At 34.2% G+C, this 17383-nt stretch overlaps 1 protein-coding gene across 2 annotated transcripts; it reads right to left on the bottom strand.

Moving 5' to 3' along the window:
* Positions 1-608: 608 nt before the first annotated feature.
* LOC129001298 (protein yellow-like) lies at positions 609-16537 on the bottom strand. Of its 2 annotated transcripts, XM_054428547.1 has the most exons (10): positions 16317-16533; positions 13578-13788; positions 11736-11885; positions 8946-9127; positions 7372-7498; positions 6169-6432; positions 5257-5410; positions 4384-4516; positions 3003-3173; positions 609-854 (listed from the first exon to the last, which is right to left on the bottom strand). In XM_054428547.1, exons 1-10 carry the CDS (start codon positions 16317-16319, stop codon positions 699-701), a joined length of 1551 nt encoding a protein of 516 aa, XP_054284522.1. In that variant the 5' UTR covers positions 16320-16533; the 3' UTR covers positions 609-698. The 2 variants fall into 2 exon arrangements, with proteins under 2 accessions (XP_054284522.1, XP_054284524.1); XM_054428549.1 differs by lacking the exon at positions 3003-3173 and having other exon boundaries at positions 16317-16537.
* Between the last annotated feature and the right edge of the window lie 846 nt (positions 16538-17383).

The following is a 17383-nucleotide window of genomic DNA, read 5'->3' on the forward strand; positions in this document are numbered from 1 at the left end:
GATTTACACAATCCCTGTCTAGCGGGCACTTTGACGTTTATCTTCACAAAAATGTAATTGATGTGGGATGATCAATAGTGATCACCGGATGTGCCCAAGGGGAATCGGTTTTTATACCACGACTTCCCCTGGTTCCTATGGAATACCCGTTTAAAGGTTGCAATTCCCTTTGTGTGCTTCACCCTCACCATCAACAAAGTGCAGGGACAGTCACTTAAGATCGCAGGACTAGACTTGAGAGAAGATTGTTTTTCTCATGGAGAATTTTATGTTGCATTTTCACAGGTCAGCTCAGCCACGAGTCTGGTGATGCTAGCACCTTCTGAGAAAACAAAAAATGTTGTATACAAAGAAATTCTGTAAATAATCAAAAATAGTACGATTAATGAACAAACTGTTAACAGCAGTTTTAACTATTATCGTAAAATGAAATAAAAAAATTTAAATAATTTATTGTTTATTTAATGTGTTTTATTTTATCATAATCTGGTATTTAAACGCTTAAACACTAATGTATTAAAATTTTCAACCAATTTGAAAGCATCCGTAGCCAACACGGGTTTTCCCCTAGTTAAGTATAAAAATAAAAATGGTAATAATAGTGCAAGTTTATAAAACAAAGAGATTTAATTATTTTACTCCTATAAAGCTGTGTGCACCATATTGGAATTATTATTATAACTAACTCATATCACATATCAAATTGAATCTTCAAAGATAATCCAAGCCTCTTGATCTTCATTATCTTCCTTTTGGCTTGTGATGGCAGAGTCAAATAATTGGGTGAGAATTTCATTTTCACTTTCACTCCAAGCAACTTCATCTGGAAATACCAAGTCCGATTCAAGTGCCACCTAAACAAGGAAAATAGATTGTTTCAGACTTTGCTTGTCCTATATAGTTTTTTTTCTATCTTTAAATTCAAGGATAGGAGTGAAAATATACTATTGATATTTGAATACCACTTTTTTTACACTTTTAACAAGAATTTGCAACTGTTATAATCCAACATATTTTTATGTTTAATAAAATTGCTTCCTCATCATAAATCTTTCAAATCAATTTAATATAATTACAATGTATGTAAACATTGTGCCTCTCAGATTAAAAATATTGTTAGAACATTAAATAGGGCCTACAATTTTAAAGAAATCTACATTAGATTAATGAACAACATTCTTCAAGAAAAAAACTTAACTTTTATATTTCTTAAATATTAGGCTAGCATTTACAATACAAACTGTAAATAGTTTGGTGAAACGAAAATTTTGAACACAAGACAGAACAATATAGTTCAGAATTCATAAATAGCGGGATTTCTACCTTTACAGGCAATAAAAGTAAAGGTGGTAAATGAAGAGGGAAACAAAATCATTAATGTTGATGCCATGTAAAGTTGTGTTTCTAAATAAAGATGTTTGGTCTGTTATCTTCAGTACAAAAATATAATTATGTGGATGTTATTCCCTATGATTTTAAAGTCACCCTTACTTTTAGGATTCACATTATACCTAAATCTTTCTTGAATCTGGGAAAATCTGAAATATATTTATTTTACATCCAACACTTAAGTTTATTAGGACATGAAACACATAAAAGCCAATCTCCGCAAGTATAAATATTGACCAGATCTATAGCACAACAATTCAACAATAATATTACAGTTTTTATTGAAGTACCCATGGTTAATAGCATATGAGTCCTAAAGAGTTCTATTCTTTTTAGAAAACATTTGACTAAATTATGTGGCATCAATTTGTACTAATCTGTTATTAAATTATTGATAGAAAGATAAATTGCAGGTCCACAAGTGTTTAGAAGTGTGAACTATCAAATGACTACCTACTTCTACTTGTCAAAACTATATGAACCTTATTTTGTATCAAAAACTTTTAACTTAAGAACAATAATGATACAATGTGCTGAAAAGCGAAGCAAACAAAACAACAGCAAACAAAAAGCACCTAACTATAAAAACCACACATTTTTCATCTTAATTTGCATTATCTTGATGTAAAGATTTGATAGATCATCCCTTTATGGCTGTGGGATTTTGGCATGCTAGTTATATTAGATTAGGTCTAGAAAACAATAACTTGAACTTACTTACATCATTATTATCAACAAAGCGTAAGAGAAGGCAAAAGAGTAATGACATATATAAGAATATTTAGTATTTATTTTAAGAGTACATGGATGTCTTAAATAACTTATTCTGTATAAAAATCTAAACAAAAATTGTAATAGTCAAGGGTAAAAATCAAACAAAGAATTGAAACATTAAATGGGAATTTTCTAAAGGACAATAAATTATTGGCACATCCCAAAACACTTGCCTGCGACAAAAATTACTGCTACATCTAAAAACATGTGTCAGAAACTTCAGCATTGAAATGCAGAAAGTACAATAAATTACTAACTCAAATTACAATGTGCAAGCGAAGAAGATTCCACAAGTTTTTTAAACTATTTTAGCAGCTTTAAAGCAATAATCAGTGCTTACAAGTTGTGATGAAAAGCAGTGAAAAAAGCAAAACCAATGAGCATATAGTAGATATCTGATGTAATGTCTCCATCTAAAGTGATAATCGGAACTATTCTTAAACATTCATAGAATATAAAGTCATTTGATAATAATTCACTGACATAAGTTATTCATTAAATCCATAGGGCCATTAAGTTCAATGGTTATATTTACAGTCTTATTGTCTTGTCAATTCTAATTTCAAATTACTCTCTCATACTCTACAGTGAACATTATATTTACTTTAACTACAGTCCCCAGTGTTCAACCAATGATTTCAAATCCTATTCAGGCTTAAAATTTGCATAAATCTCCTATTCACGTTCAAAAAACTAAATGTCTTTCCTTCCCTCACTATTTACTATACACTCAATGGTATAGCAGCCTAATCTTCAAAACTGAAATTGTTGTTGTCAAAATCAACACTTTCAGAGTCAGGCATGTATTCATCCTCAAAGCGATTGTTTAGAGGATCTACTTGGCAACTTGTTCCTCGGGTGAGTGAGACGACATCGCCGACCAACACTCGGTAGTTCTCCTCGTTCTGTGGAACTCTCTGTGTAACGTAGTTCTGCAGTCGACTGGTCGCTACGTACAACTTGTCTCCGTACACTTTGATCCCAGAGTTGAACTGAAGCGTTCGATCATCCTGGAAATTAGTGTTATATACCAAACAGTTAAAGAGAGTGATTGTAAATTATATTTGTTATACTATATCCCTACATATTACAGTTGTAATATTTCAATTTGGTATAGTATAGAACTCAGAATTGTGAAGTAGCACACATTCTTTCAGCTAGGACTACTAGTCGGCTTTTAGCAATGCAGTTCAGACAGTCCTTCTGCAAAAGGGACATACGGACATAAACCGACCCTACCCTCAGTGTTCCTGGAATTATCATTCGGACCTAGGGCGAGGGTGGTGTTTGGGGTCAGTAAAGAGTATCGAGTCACTCAAGATACAGTTGTATTCACATAGCATCACACAGGACTTGAGAGGCAGACAATATTCCATAACATTAGTGCACCACAGAAACGTATCACTACACCCAGTAAAGGTATTGTGCTTGCATGGTTGTAGTGAAGGCTTTATGATTCTCTCAATCATAAATGTATTGTCATGTGAGGCTCAAGGAGTGGAAGACTCCAGTAAAATCTTCACACAAGTTCAGAACAATGATTTCTTTTTAATTTACCTAAATAAGCACAGTAGAGTGCTGATTATCCGAATACCGGTCATTCAAAACGTAGGTTAATTGAAATTCAAATTTACCGTGATGCCAACATTACGATAGCGGCCAAAAAGATTGCACGGGTTGCAAAACTTTGCATACCTAGGTATTTACTAACCGCGATGTAAAATATCTGGAATAGTATTTTTAATAACTACGGTATCTATTACTTATTTAATACGCAAGCAGGATTTTTTTGTGACAATTACTCCTCCGAAACTACTGAACCGATTGACATGTTCTTGGTGTCATTGGAAAGATCGTAACGTGAAGTTGTGCAGGAAACTTTCTTTTTAGGTAAATAATTAGAGAGTGAGGTGCTGGGGCCCTTTAAAGTTTCGTATCTCTCCATAAGATTAACATGGGAAACAAACATTGTTTTGGTAGCTGTTTGCGCCACCAGTTAACAACTCTTATCTTTTTTCAAGTCTGAACTGGCATATTAGTTAAGTCCGGGTTGTTTTTAGATAGGCCTAAACACCATAGGGGCTCATCCATAGAAGATCTCAGGCCCTTATTATTCAGCATTGAACGTGTTAAGGCGTATTCATAAGTACCTTCCCTTTTTGTTGGGAAACATCATGAATGAAGAACATTATATCTCATGAATAAATATGAAAACACTACCTTGGCCAGGATGGGAATATTCCTTCTCGAAAACTGCATTCTAGAGTTCCAACAAGCTATTTCGTTGCTTCCCAGCAATCCAAAGAACATGATTCCCTCGTTGTTCATAGTAGCAGCTGCCGACTGGCTAGACCTGTATCAGAGTAAACAAACAACTACCGTAATGTAAAAAGATTATGGAACAAACTAAAAATAGTTTGAAGCTAAGTATAAAATTATCCGCTTAAATTTTGTAATATGAAAAATAGTGGTTTCCGCAGATGGTTGAGGAAATTTCACATTCTAGAGATACTATTATCATATTTTTAACATATTATCACGATCAGTTAATCCATAGCCTACATAAAATATACTCCCTCGTAGATTTATCATCATTATGGTTGAAGACTATTTTATAGTTTTTTTATGTTAAATAACACTTGACTAGCATGAATGGCTTCTGTTATTTCTTGTTATTTTACCAGCTTGGCCTCTGATAAAACAAAATACAGAAGCAAAAGCTACATTGTAGAGTTTATGCCCTTAAATAAGGGAAAACATACAGTTGTCATTATCTTCAAGCAAATGTGGTGCTCCAAGATCTGTTATCCTCCTAAATATATTTGAATACCCAGTTTGTTGGATAAGAAATTATAACTCACATTCACGATATGAGTATATTAATAGTTTTAGATTGAATTGGATAGTTACACTAAGAAAAATTTCATTTACTTTATTTTATGTTAAGAAAGATGGATTAATAAGCTAGGATAGCGAGTCACTTATGGTTGACAATAAAACACATTCAAGCTATACCATTACCATAAGACAAAAAACTATTTAATTATGATATAAATGTTACTATCATTTACTAAAGTCAATGCTTAACCATACCTAGTTCCACTGAAGAGGTTGAAAGCTCTAGGTTTTGCATTCATATTACTCTTCCACAGACTGTTGTTCCGGATTTCCTTAGTGTCCACCCATGACTGCTTAACACTGTCAATACAATGGAAGTAGAGTCTACGATTGCCTCGGTACAAGGGGCCTGCAAACCAACAATACTTTTTTATTTTATGCCCCACCTTCACATCCTAGGACGCTAGGTTCTAGCCTGGAACTGTTTTATACATTACTTCAGGCCTAGATGGTCACGGCATTATCACATGGATAAAATCATAGAATAAAGGTGATTTGTGGGATTTGAACCCAGGACCTTGGGCTCTGAAGCCTCTACACCAGCTCGCTTTCCTGAACCAACCATAGTACATCTAAGACAATTACAATAGGTATAGTTTCTAGTCTTCAACATAGATTATTTAAACTAAAACTCAAGCATATAATATATAATATTAGTAAGATTGTTTACAAATTTGCATCAACAATAAGTTTATTACAAGCCAGAAAAAATCTGAAAATTTAGTCAATGATTCTCTCTTGAAGGCTTATCCTAGTAATCTGTCTACAAACAAAGCTGGACATCAATTGCTTGGCCTTAGCTTTGTGATGGGGAGATATAATTTAATTCTCAGCTTCGCCTTGGTTGTTTAACTTAAGCTCGGGCCAAAAAAGTCACTTTACGCCCTAGTGATGAATTGCCTAGTTATTGTATTGTCTTACTAAACGATAAAATGTGTCTGTTTATGATATTTTTTAACGATTAAACCCACTTAACGACAACCGAGCAAGACTCAGTCCCCCGGTAGTTTTATGTTTAATTTATTAACTGTTCCCTTACAATAACGAGAAAAATTACCATTGACATAGAAACGTGAATAAAAAAATAAATAAATATCAAACACTTACCAATAGCCAGTCCAAAGATTCCTCCCATAAGGTCAAACGAGACTCCGTCCACATTGAACCTCGACTGGTCCGGGTATGGGAAGAACAATACGCTGTTGATCCTCCAGAACTCCTGCTTGTTGAGGTCAAACACAATCATCTTGTAGGCAATGGAGTCAGCGATGTACGCAAAACTGTCTGAACAATCTTGCCTCCTCACGTCCACAGCGATGGTGACAAATAGACTGTTGTCTGCTACCATGTTCTGTGGGATGTGGTATTTGCCTGCGCAAATAATCATGTGTGTTGAAAAGAGATCTGCTGAAAAGAGATTACTATGGGCAATCCTTTTTTTTAAGAGGTTGGCGGTCTCTTTTGACCTTGCATTTGCCCGTCTACATAGACTAACTGCCCGTGCAAGGAACTTATACAGCAAAGCAAGAGGTGAGCTGGTACAGTACGAAGGTGAACTGTACTGATAAAATGTTTGCGGCAGTGAACAGGATCCGAATTCACGACATCGCTGCCTTGGGCCCGAAGTCTGTGACACTACTGACTGAGCCACAGACTCACCAACCCTGGACCCTTAGGAAGTACCAAACATCCCATTATGTGATTAAAATCACTAAAGTTGTCAACTTCCATCTCATCCGAACATTGTTTGACTATGGTTGACCCTCCCACAATTTTTGAGCCATAAAATCAAATCAAATCAAAAAATCCTTTATTCAAACAGTACATTTCTATACATGAATTGTGTCAAGTCAAGAATAAACATAACTATACATTTGGCAAATTTATTACACTAATTAATTAAGAGCTATAATCTATATGTATACACTTTCTCTCCTACAACTACTTACTGTTCAACCATTACAACTAACTATTGATTTGACATACTAATATCTAATTGAAAAAGTCCCCAATCTTGTAGCAGCATAAACAACGAAAACAGTTCATACAGTCATACAGTTAAATATGGGTAGCACAAGTACGGAAAGAAAACCTGCGTGTGAAGAACAACCTCAAAGATAGACGCCATAAGTGCACTAATGTTTATGCCACCAAGTCACCTTCACCCTGGACAAGTGTCGTACTAGATTAGTTATTATTATTTTTTTTAAGCCGTTTAATGGTCCTTATCACTCATTGATATGTTCTTTTTTAATTACTACATCACTGACTTGACCATTAAAAATAAATTGATATAGATGAAACACTCACCAATAAGTCTGTTATTGTTGTTGAGGTCATAAATCAACACTTGAGGAGGACAGACTATCTTACTGGCCCCAGCAAACACGTTGTTGTTGCCACTGTCGAGTACCCATAGTCTGCCACAGTCGTCAACCTGAAAAAACCACAAATATATTATGAAGTTGATAAATGTATAAATTTAACTACAGCAACGTGAATACATTGATTTTTTTTATTTTGTATAAAAACATGTTATCTCTAAATGATGAATAGTGAGAATATATATTTTTTTTTCATTTGGAAATGATTTCTTATGCTTATTTTCCTCATAAACTTGTAAAATAACTAGGATTGCTTTCGTAGCAGTGAAAGCCAGTTCGTTCCATGGTTTTTATGTTTTTAACAAAGCAATAAATAATTAAAATACTTATAGATATAATGGCCAGCCCAAACTGCCGCAATACGCGGTCTGCGGTATGGGTACCTATTTATACCGTCTCGACAGATGCACCGCTAGCTGTATGGTAGGGAGCCCACACTGGCGCGGTACGCTGTACGCGGTACTTCTATCAATGGACCAGTAGGCACGCTGCTAACTCAATTGACAACTGCTCTACACTGAGAATATGTATACCGCTGAAATACCGTGCAATACTGGAATACTGTACCTAAACGAATACGTTTTATTTATGACTGTGCCTATTCGATCAGGGGTCGTTTTCAAATTGCGACTTAAATGTAAATTAAAGACTTTCTCTGTATTATTTGATCAGTGGTCATCGTCCAAATTTTTTCCTTTGTACTGTGTTTAGGTCGTGGCTCGATTTTAACATATAGACTATGCTATTCTTTGTTTTGTTTACATTTACGTCGTTATTTTGTAACCATCATGGCAACCCATAAGGCCAATGTTAAAATTTAAAAACTTTGAGTTACTTTTAAATTAATAGGCATAAAAAATTGTAATTTGTTTCGTCCAAACCATTTAAACATTTGACAAAACAACCTTGGTAAATTTGGCTAAAATATGTTCAGCCGTTATTGAGATTATGTGTTAGAAAGTTTGCATTGAAGTTGATCCCAAAGGGCTTTGCTTCGCTCCACTCAATAATAAAGAATATGTGTAATCAAATAGGAAAGTATCCGGTGAAACGTATAGTACTATGTATAACACTGACAGTAAGCGAAATTTAAACTTTGTTGATGTTTCCTCAAATCTTATTTTGTAATAAAACTTTCCTTCCATAGGGCATATCCCTTACATATCCAAATCATATCATATTAGCGTAGTCATATCGTATTATTTACGTATACAAATTGCACATTTGGAGTGGTACACTTGTATAGTTGTAAGTGAAGGTTTACGGTTAAGTTATTCCTGGTGCCTGTCTTTCCCAACAGAAAATCAAGACTTACGGTACTTGTGACAACTTTTGCTACTCAGTGAAGAAGTTCCATGTAAAAAACTCTCTTAATAAGTACCAGTAACTATTTTCTTAGCCTGATCAATAAGGTGTTTAACAGCTCAATAAATTATTGAAATCTTAGAGGCCTTTGGGTATTAAAAGAAACAAGTAGACGGTAAACTGATCATATCTTACATGCGTTCTGAATACAGAGGTGATAGAGCTACCACAGTCCCCGGTGTGGCTCTGCCAGTCAGGGAATGGAGCCAGCAGGTTGGCACCACTGCGCTTCTGATTGGTCACTGTCGCCAACGTTACAGGCACTCCGGGCCGAGCTCTGGGCAGTGTCACAAACACTGTCCGCCCTGATCTACTTTCTGAAAACAACAATAAACTTATGATAAGTTCCTCCTACTTTACTAGGCTGCTATGCCAATCTCCAGTGGCTGTTTTATGTGCAAAACGATTCATTAAATTAATTTATAAGAAAGGGTAAGTTTTCAAATAGTTGCGCAAATGATGATCACACGTAGGTCATATATATACACCTAAAACTAATTTTCACTTTGTGAAGCATTATTGTTTATGTACTTTTTAGGTGTATATACTTTGAAAATGCCACAATTGTTGCAAAATGTGAAACAGTGACTACCGTACTAAACCACATCGGGTTAGGCATATAAAAGGCACTTGACAAAAAAATTGACTAAATTAAAATTAAGTTCTTAAGTTAAACTGGGTAACACTATTTTTGCTTGAGTTATCGTGCTAAACGGACACATAGGTGACATATAGGTTAACTGTAAGAAAGGACAACGAGGTCCTAAGTTCGTATCATTAAAGAAGGATTTTCATTTCATTTCATTTTATATAGGTACAGGGTGTTTCAGAATTTGTGTCGGATATTTTAGGGTATTGTTCCTGGGTAAGAAACAAATCCCAATACCTATCATATTTAATTTGACCGGAAGTCCTTAGTTACTCACACAGCCGCCATTTTTTTTTCCGCTTATTAATTTTTTTCTAAAAAATGGTAAGAGATACAAAATTGAAAATTTGTAAAAACATTTATGAAAATTTATAACATTTATCATATGGCAGCTTTAGTAATTACGTGACCGCTGGAGGTTAGATGTAGTGCATGCCGAGGCATGCGGCCTAAGTCTGCCACAACAATCTGTCTGCGTCCGCTTTGCAAGTTATTTTTAAACGATTTTAGATTATTTCAAACAATAATAAAATATAACATAACCCTAAAAGTGTCTTTTTTTATCAATTATCAATCATTAGGATGGCTTAAAAATTGCACACCTATTTACAGTTTTTAAAATTTTTTATTTTTTAAACATCCTAATTTTTAAATCAGCTGTGGTTAAATTGAACATATTTGTTTACAAACTAATCAGCTGATTTTATTTTGTCTGAAGATGTTATTGTTTATTTAATGTACCGGTAGTCAGTTCCTCTAACTTTTCACACTTACTTTTAAAGTGTTCTCTCACTGTATAAGGTTACCCGAATAAACAATGACATCTTCAGACAAAATAAAATCAGCTGATTAGTTTGTAAACAAGTGCGTTGACTTTCACGAAAGCTGATTTAAAAATATTGGGTGTTTAGTGTGAATTTTAAAAACAGTAAAAAGCTGTGCAATTTTTAAGCCATCCTAATAATTGAAAATTGATAAAAAAAGACACTTTTGGGGTTATGTAATTTTTTATTATTGTTTGAAATAATCTAAAATCGTTTAAAAATAATTTACAAAGCGGACGGAGACTGTTGCATTGTTGTAGCAGACCTAGGCCGCATGCCTCGGCATGCACTACATCTCTCTAGCGGTCACGTATTACTAAAGCTGCCATATCTCAGTTAATATTCATCCAATCTTAAAGATTAAGGTTTCAATCGATTTTTAATTAAATTATCTTAAAAAAGTTATTCTTGTAAACTGTTTGTAAACTAAACGCTTTTTGAGTAATTTAAGAAACAAAATTTTAAATGGCCGCTATTTTGTTTTATGAATTTTAAAAATGTTCATAATTTTTTTGTAGCTTTGTCTAGTTGTCATAAATGTTTTTGCAAAGTTTCAATTTTGTATCTCTTACCATTTTTTAAAAAACAATTAATAAGCGAAAAAAAACAAAATGGCAGCTGTGTGAGTAACTAAGGACTTCCGGTCAAATTAAATATGATATTTGGATTTGTTTCTTACCCAGGAACAATACCCTAAAATACCTACACGAATTCTGAAACACCCTGTATATGTGCGAAGGTAATCAATTATTTTATGGCTATATTTCTTTCAAGGTACAAATAAAGAATAGCTATGCCATAATACCATTGAGATATTATTAAAGTAAACGGAGCTTGTATTGGATGTACTATATATTAACAAATAAATTCTTCCTCACCGTATTTTAATCACACCTCAATAAAATATTATTAACTCGTGCCTAATAGTTACCACCAGCCTTTCCTCGGCACATATTGGTTTCCTCCAATTAGTTTTCTGCTTCATCAAGTCTGCTTTAAGTTTTGATGGAATGTTATCAAAGGCCGAGGTAGACATACGCATGTATTGCACAAATTAATATTCATGCTTCTTAAAAACTGGAAACAAACAATGATATTCACCATGCACCTCCCTTATTCACTTCATGCACCCACTTCGACTGGTTGAGTACGCATAAGCACTAAGCATGCAAAATTAAATGTTTTTAAGGTGTTTTTGCTGTACAGCAAATTGCTTGGGAACTACTATTTTGGAAATGAGCGAGCTCCAGTTTGTGTCACTGTATGTGTGTGATAACAGTCGCTCCGCTACAGCTGACCCTGGAGAGCCCCACCTGCTCCGCTCTTTTGTCGCTGTATGTGCGTGTTTTTACCCATACTTGTTCAGATTAAGCTATCAATATGAATTGTCCAAAAAGTAACTCAAAACTAATATTTGTAGCTAGTTTTGTCTGATACATGTCATGTGCTTACCGTATACATCAACATCGAGGATCATTGTGTTGTTGGGGATGTAACGTCTGGAACGGATGGCCTCTTCTCTTGCTGCTTCGCTCGGCCAAGTGAAGTCTGGGAATATCCAACTATACAAGACTTGCATACCTCCTTGCCTCCCAGGGGACCCTGTACAACAGAGGAATTCAATCTGTAACCAATAGTTGTTATGACTTATTTGTCAACGGCAATGACAATTTAATTACATAGCACTTGTGTTTATCTTGGCCATTCAAACTTTTTCCGTTTCATGTAAGGAATTGGTCTTAACGTAACTACACCATCGACACTAATTATGTATAGGTACTTAAAATTGTATATGATTGAATCAAGATGTTTTGAATTGAATCGCATATCTACCTTTTGTCAGAGAGTGTGAATTGATAGCCCAATGACAAATGGCATTTGGGTAAAAGATCTACCTACCTTGGAATTTAACCACTAAAACACCACGAAGCTACCCAGACATTGTTATTACCACACACAATTCCTAAAGGCTCTTAATGAATCAAACCTACTGCACCTTTTATAAGGTCCAAAGAGCACATGTTGGTGAAAATCATTTGTTTACTTGTGAAATCAATTAGGCTAGCTTTGTGAATTACTCTATTTACATTCAAACGATAAAAATAAAAACTTTGATAGAACTGTAAGTTGTACTATAAGGAGCTTCTTAAATAAAACAAGATGTGCTGCAAATGTTTTAACACTCTACTAGAGGACCCATGCTGCTCCGCAGCATCGAAATAAATTTCATATCTGATAAATAATCAAATTTATGATGTTTGATTGAGTAATTCAGTATCTTGACCTTAAGTGATTAAAACAATCAATAGGGTGGCACAAATTAATGCCTATCTACTGATTATTTTGAGTCTAAAACAGATAAAAAAACATAAACAATTCTGGAGCTATTGATTTTTAATTATAGAAAACCTTTTAAAAATTCACCTTTATGTTGGTTGTTCACCTTGTGTTTACTTAAAACTCGTCTGATTTGAATAACTAATACCTTAAATGACAGCCAGTATTTCACTGAAGGTTCTTAGACCAAAATATATTGGTTTATATATAATTATAACTGGTGAAATACATTTTTAGTCGAAGTAAGAATTTGAAAATAAATCAAATTTATGTTTTTTGATCGAGTAATACAGTAGATAAATGCTGATGCTTGATATGAAATATGTGTGCATACCTTCAATTTGATACCTCAATCAGGAAAATCGGTCAGGTAGAAGAGCTAAACGAACTCGAAAAAGAAAAACCAATTTTTTTTAAATGTAAGATAGGCTAAGTTTAAATGTTGCTTTCTTGATATTTCACAAAGGACTATTTGTCGTTATGTACAAAAATGAAACCCTAATTTTATTAGTATGTTGTTTGGTCATTTAGTGTGTAGAGCTTCCCTTGCACTTTGGCCATTTGAGGTATGAAATACTGAATGTTGGTCCTATAATCTTACTCTTAAAAGTTACTCAAGGGGTTTCACTCAACATTTTTGTTTTTGGCACTGTGTGTGTAGCCAAAACTATGATGTCATAAATATTGGAAGGATTCAAGAACACTCCAAGCTTGTGCTTCGGAGTGAGCTACAATTTAAATTTGACAAATGAGTTAGATATTTAAACTATTTTACAGACATCATAATTATACCTTTCTTCTCCCGTACTTTTGTTTAGAATTTCATTTTTATAGTAGGTCTACCTATATAATATTTTGAAAAGAGAAGCATTGCATTAGCATTACTGCACCTAACCCCCTGAAAATAAATTAGACAATTCATCATACATAGTACAATTCAAAGCTGTATGAATTTACCGGGTCGTGGTCTGTAGGATGGACTTTCTCCGCTTTCCTCAAACACAATGGGTTGCTTGCCAGTGTTGAATACCCCCGAAGACGGGGGTGGCGGGCGGTGGTGATGACCATAGTGATGATGAGGGGGAGGAGGCGGAGGGCCGTAGTGGGGGTGAGGTTCAAATCCAACACACAACTGGCACGCCACCAGCAACAGGAGATAGTGGACTACCTGCAACAATAGCCAAACGAAACATAACCACTATATCCTAACTAGTGCAAGCTGACAGACTATACTTTCTCACCGAATCAATATAACAAAGTTCTTCTTCTTTGTTCTTTGTTTTTTCCATAAAATGTTATACCTGTATTGAAACTTCCCTCTTAAATATCAAAATATTTAATTAACTGTTACCCAGTGATGTTCTCTAGGATTCTTGTTAAAACATGCAACCAAATTTCAGCCCAATCCGTCCAGTAGTTTATGCGTTATTGAGCAACACACACACACACACACACATACACACACAAACGCACAAACTCACAAACTTTCAGATTTATTATATTAGTAAGATTGTACTATGTACTTGGATGAATAATTAAATAATATTGTCCATTGTCTATTGTCATCTTGCGAAAGGGGATCTTTAATGTTCCCATAAATTCTCATAGTATAAGCATAGACTAACCAACACAAGTAGACTTCTCATCCCATTGTAATTTTTGAAGCACGTTTTTCGTGTCTAGTTCATGTAAGTGACACAAAGGCGCTAGTGTCGATGAAACTTTGTTTCTATTATTTTAGGGTTAATTTCTTGATTTGTGCTTTACTGTTTGGTTATATAACTAGGGGACAAGTTATTGTTTATGATTAGATCGTATTATTTGGTTAAACGAGGTTTTAAATGGCTGTAATAACGGGAAACAAATTGTAAACAAAACACGACCTCTACATAAACCGTACATGAACTAACAATAAAATTGTCTTCAGCTGTTCCATAAGGATGAGAAATCTACTAAGGGAGTATGTTTTATCTATGGTATAAGAAACTATAGTTCAGCTGTTAGATAGCGACCTGCACGCTAATGCTAACCAATGCTAGAGGAGGTTGCTATCTCAGCGGCCTAGCTTTTAAAGATAAAATAGCATTTCAGTTGTATCAGATGTGGCTTGTTCAACTTTGTACTCTTCAAGTAAATAACTGGTTACAGCTGTTTATGTAAAATAATCAAACATACTCAGACATACTACATTCCCCGTGTTCAGTCTGAGTTCAAGGTTTGCCAGCAATCATTATAATTTAATTATCTACTTCAGAGATAATTAAGATGTCCAGATTGTTTATGTTAACTGCCTGAAGAACCAGTTTTTCAGAACCACCCAAGATCAACCTTCAGCTCTTCTTTCAATTACACTGTTGTGAGGAGGTAGAAACACACTTGTTTGATTTTCACATTAGGCCTACACATGTATACTGTTTATAATACCAAACTAACAGGACAGTATGATTATATTTTTTACATAAGCCAGTATAGGTGTAAGTGGGTAAAGTGTTTGCAAATAAGGTTTCCAGTTCCAAACCAGAAAAAGGATTGATTAAACTCAACTGGGTTGTTATGATTAATTTAAGGGATTATGTAATCAGTTTTCCCCAGATGTTTCAAAAATGTATGTCCACTATAGGCCTATTCAAATGAGGTTAAAGTAAAAACAGTTTAGTTCATTTGTATACTCGAAATAGTTAGATTCTGTTCTCAGGAGTTAATACATAGTAATCCAACAATATAACCAAGTGAAATTTTTGTTGTTAGTTGTTGTAAAGCATTTTTTAAATATTTTCCCTTACGCAGTAAACATGTACGTAGCTAATAACTCAATAAAGTAATTTTCATAGGAAATCATCAAAATTTCAATATACCACAATTTCATTTTCTGCAAATGTCAACAAAATTTTTTCAATACCTACTTTATAAATTGTGTAAAGTTTCCAAATGTACTGAATACAAATGGGAAAGTTATGCAAAATCAAACTTTTAAACTATTTCGTGGGACACACTGTGTAGTACTCTAGTTAGATAATACTTTGTTTGTACTACTGTAGGTCATCTAAAATCAACTTGTTATTGTATTGGTAAGAGCTTAACATTGTTTTGTTGTTTTTGGATGGACTTTCCTCTAAAATAAGAGAAAGTTATTTTAGTAGTTATTATATTGGAAATGTAGAGCATGGGACATCATACTTCTGATGCATATTTCCTGTAATTTTATTTAAGTTGTGTATTTTTTAGAATTTATTTCAGAAAATTTACTAATTTGTATTACTGAACTGAGAGTATACATTCAAGACATGCACACATATGGAACGTATTTATGAAATTTTGTATTACATGTAATTTACATAGGAACATTAAGCAATGAATGGAAACTAAAAACTAATTACCTATAGTAAAAGCATTGACTTATTGAATAGTCAAAGGTAAAAGTGAACACTGTAAACATCCATGATTGTTGTTTCTCTATTTGGATAATATATTCAAGTAGTAAAAATAATAAAATGCTATACAAATAATTTATGAGCTACAGTAGTAACACAAAAAATGTAGGTACACTTTTTCAAACATGAACTTTGATTCCCATTATCTATTTGTGACCATTGATAATTAATGAGCCCTATATAGTCACAATTCGTTGATATTCATTGGACACAAAACTTTAAAAATCTAAATATTTACAGTAGACCTATAAATAAACGAACTCACCATTATCAATAATTGAAGAGTGAACGCTTCTCACAAAACAGGACAGGAAAAGCTTTGCTTCACTCACTTCACTTCAAACTAATCAGAACCAGAGTGCATTGGACTAAGTTTCGCGCGACACTGAGCAAGAAACAAACAGCTGATTGGAGATTGACCGATGACGTAGACGATAACGGGCTAAGGCCAATAGGGGATTCCGTCTGTACACATTAGTAGGACAAAACTCACGGGAAAACCAGTTCACTGTCACTGAAACATTTACTGAAACGAGGACAAATACCCTACTTGATCTGGCAGGTCTTCTGCTTTACTTATAAAGTCCAGTTTTCCTTACATTTGCATATTCAGATTACAACCAGTTATTAGTGGTACATCCTGTTTTCAGTTTTCAAATTGAACAAAAATTATCCTAATTGGCTCTCAAGATCAATAATCGGCTTAAGAGATTAGTGTTGTAGTTCAAGTATTTTAAGAAAGTTTGAAATTCCTCGATTTTAAAGTCCTTGTTTGTAGGTAACAATGTTAATATTCACTAGACAGCCATGCGTGGATTTAGCGGATTCTCATTTACAGATTCGTCAATTTATTATTCCCTTTAGATATAATGTTGAAAAACGACAACATGACAAAACAAAACGTTATAATTACTACAAATATTTTACCCTACAGCATCTAGCAAATTGATTTTTCTTGGAGAACCCCCTTTAACTTTTCATACATTTATGTACGTTTTTAAACATGACAGCCTTTTTGTTTACAACACCATAATTGAAGATACCTACCACTTACGTATTTTTGAAGGTTGAGGTACCGGTAATAAAAAATAAAATACACCAAGAGTCCTGCTAAACCCGGACGTTTGGATATAGGCCGAAGCCGTACTGTCCGGAAAAAGGGTACTCTACCTATAAATTAAAAGCCAAATCAAAGCTACAGCTATGGGTTCTGAATCACTACCAACCGGGAACGAATTTTGATGCCTGGAAAACGTTTGGATTTTAAGTGCATTTGGTATGGAACCGGAAAATCAATAACACTCTGTGCCTCTGACAGAGCGCTCATTCTTT

The sequence above is a fragment of the Macrosteles quadrilineatus genome, unplaced genomic scaffold (assembly GCF_028750875.1).
Source record: "Macrosteles quadrilineatus isolate MER2022 unplaced genomic scaffold, UCM_ALF_1.0 Scaffold_8__2_contigs__length_117827958, whole genome shotgun sequence".
Classification (NCBI taxonomy): domain Eukaryota; kingdom Metazoa; phylum Arthropoda; class Insecta; order Hemiptera; family Cicadellidae; genus Macrosteles; species Macrosteles quadrilineatus.

Bases quoted from the DNA above. Each gene is read 5' to 3' on its own strand.
- LOC129001298 (XM_054428547.1), bottom strand. The intron at 6,433-7,371 runs GTGAGTGTTTCA...TTATTTGCGCAG, and splicing joins CAACAATAACAGACTTATTG to GCAAATACCACATCCCACAG. The intron at 5,411-6,168 runs GTAAGTGTTTGA...GTTGGTTTGCAG, and splicing joins AATCTTTGGACTGGCTATTG to GCCCCTTGTACCGAGGCAAT.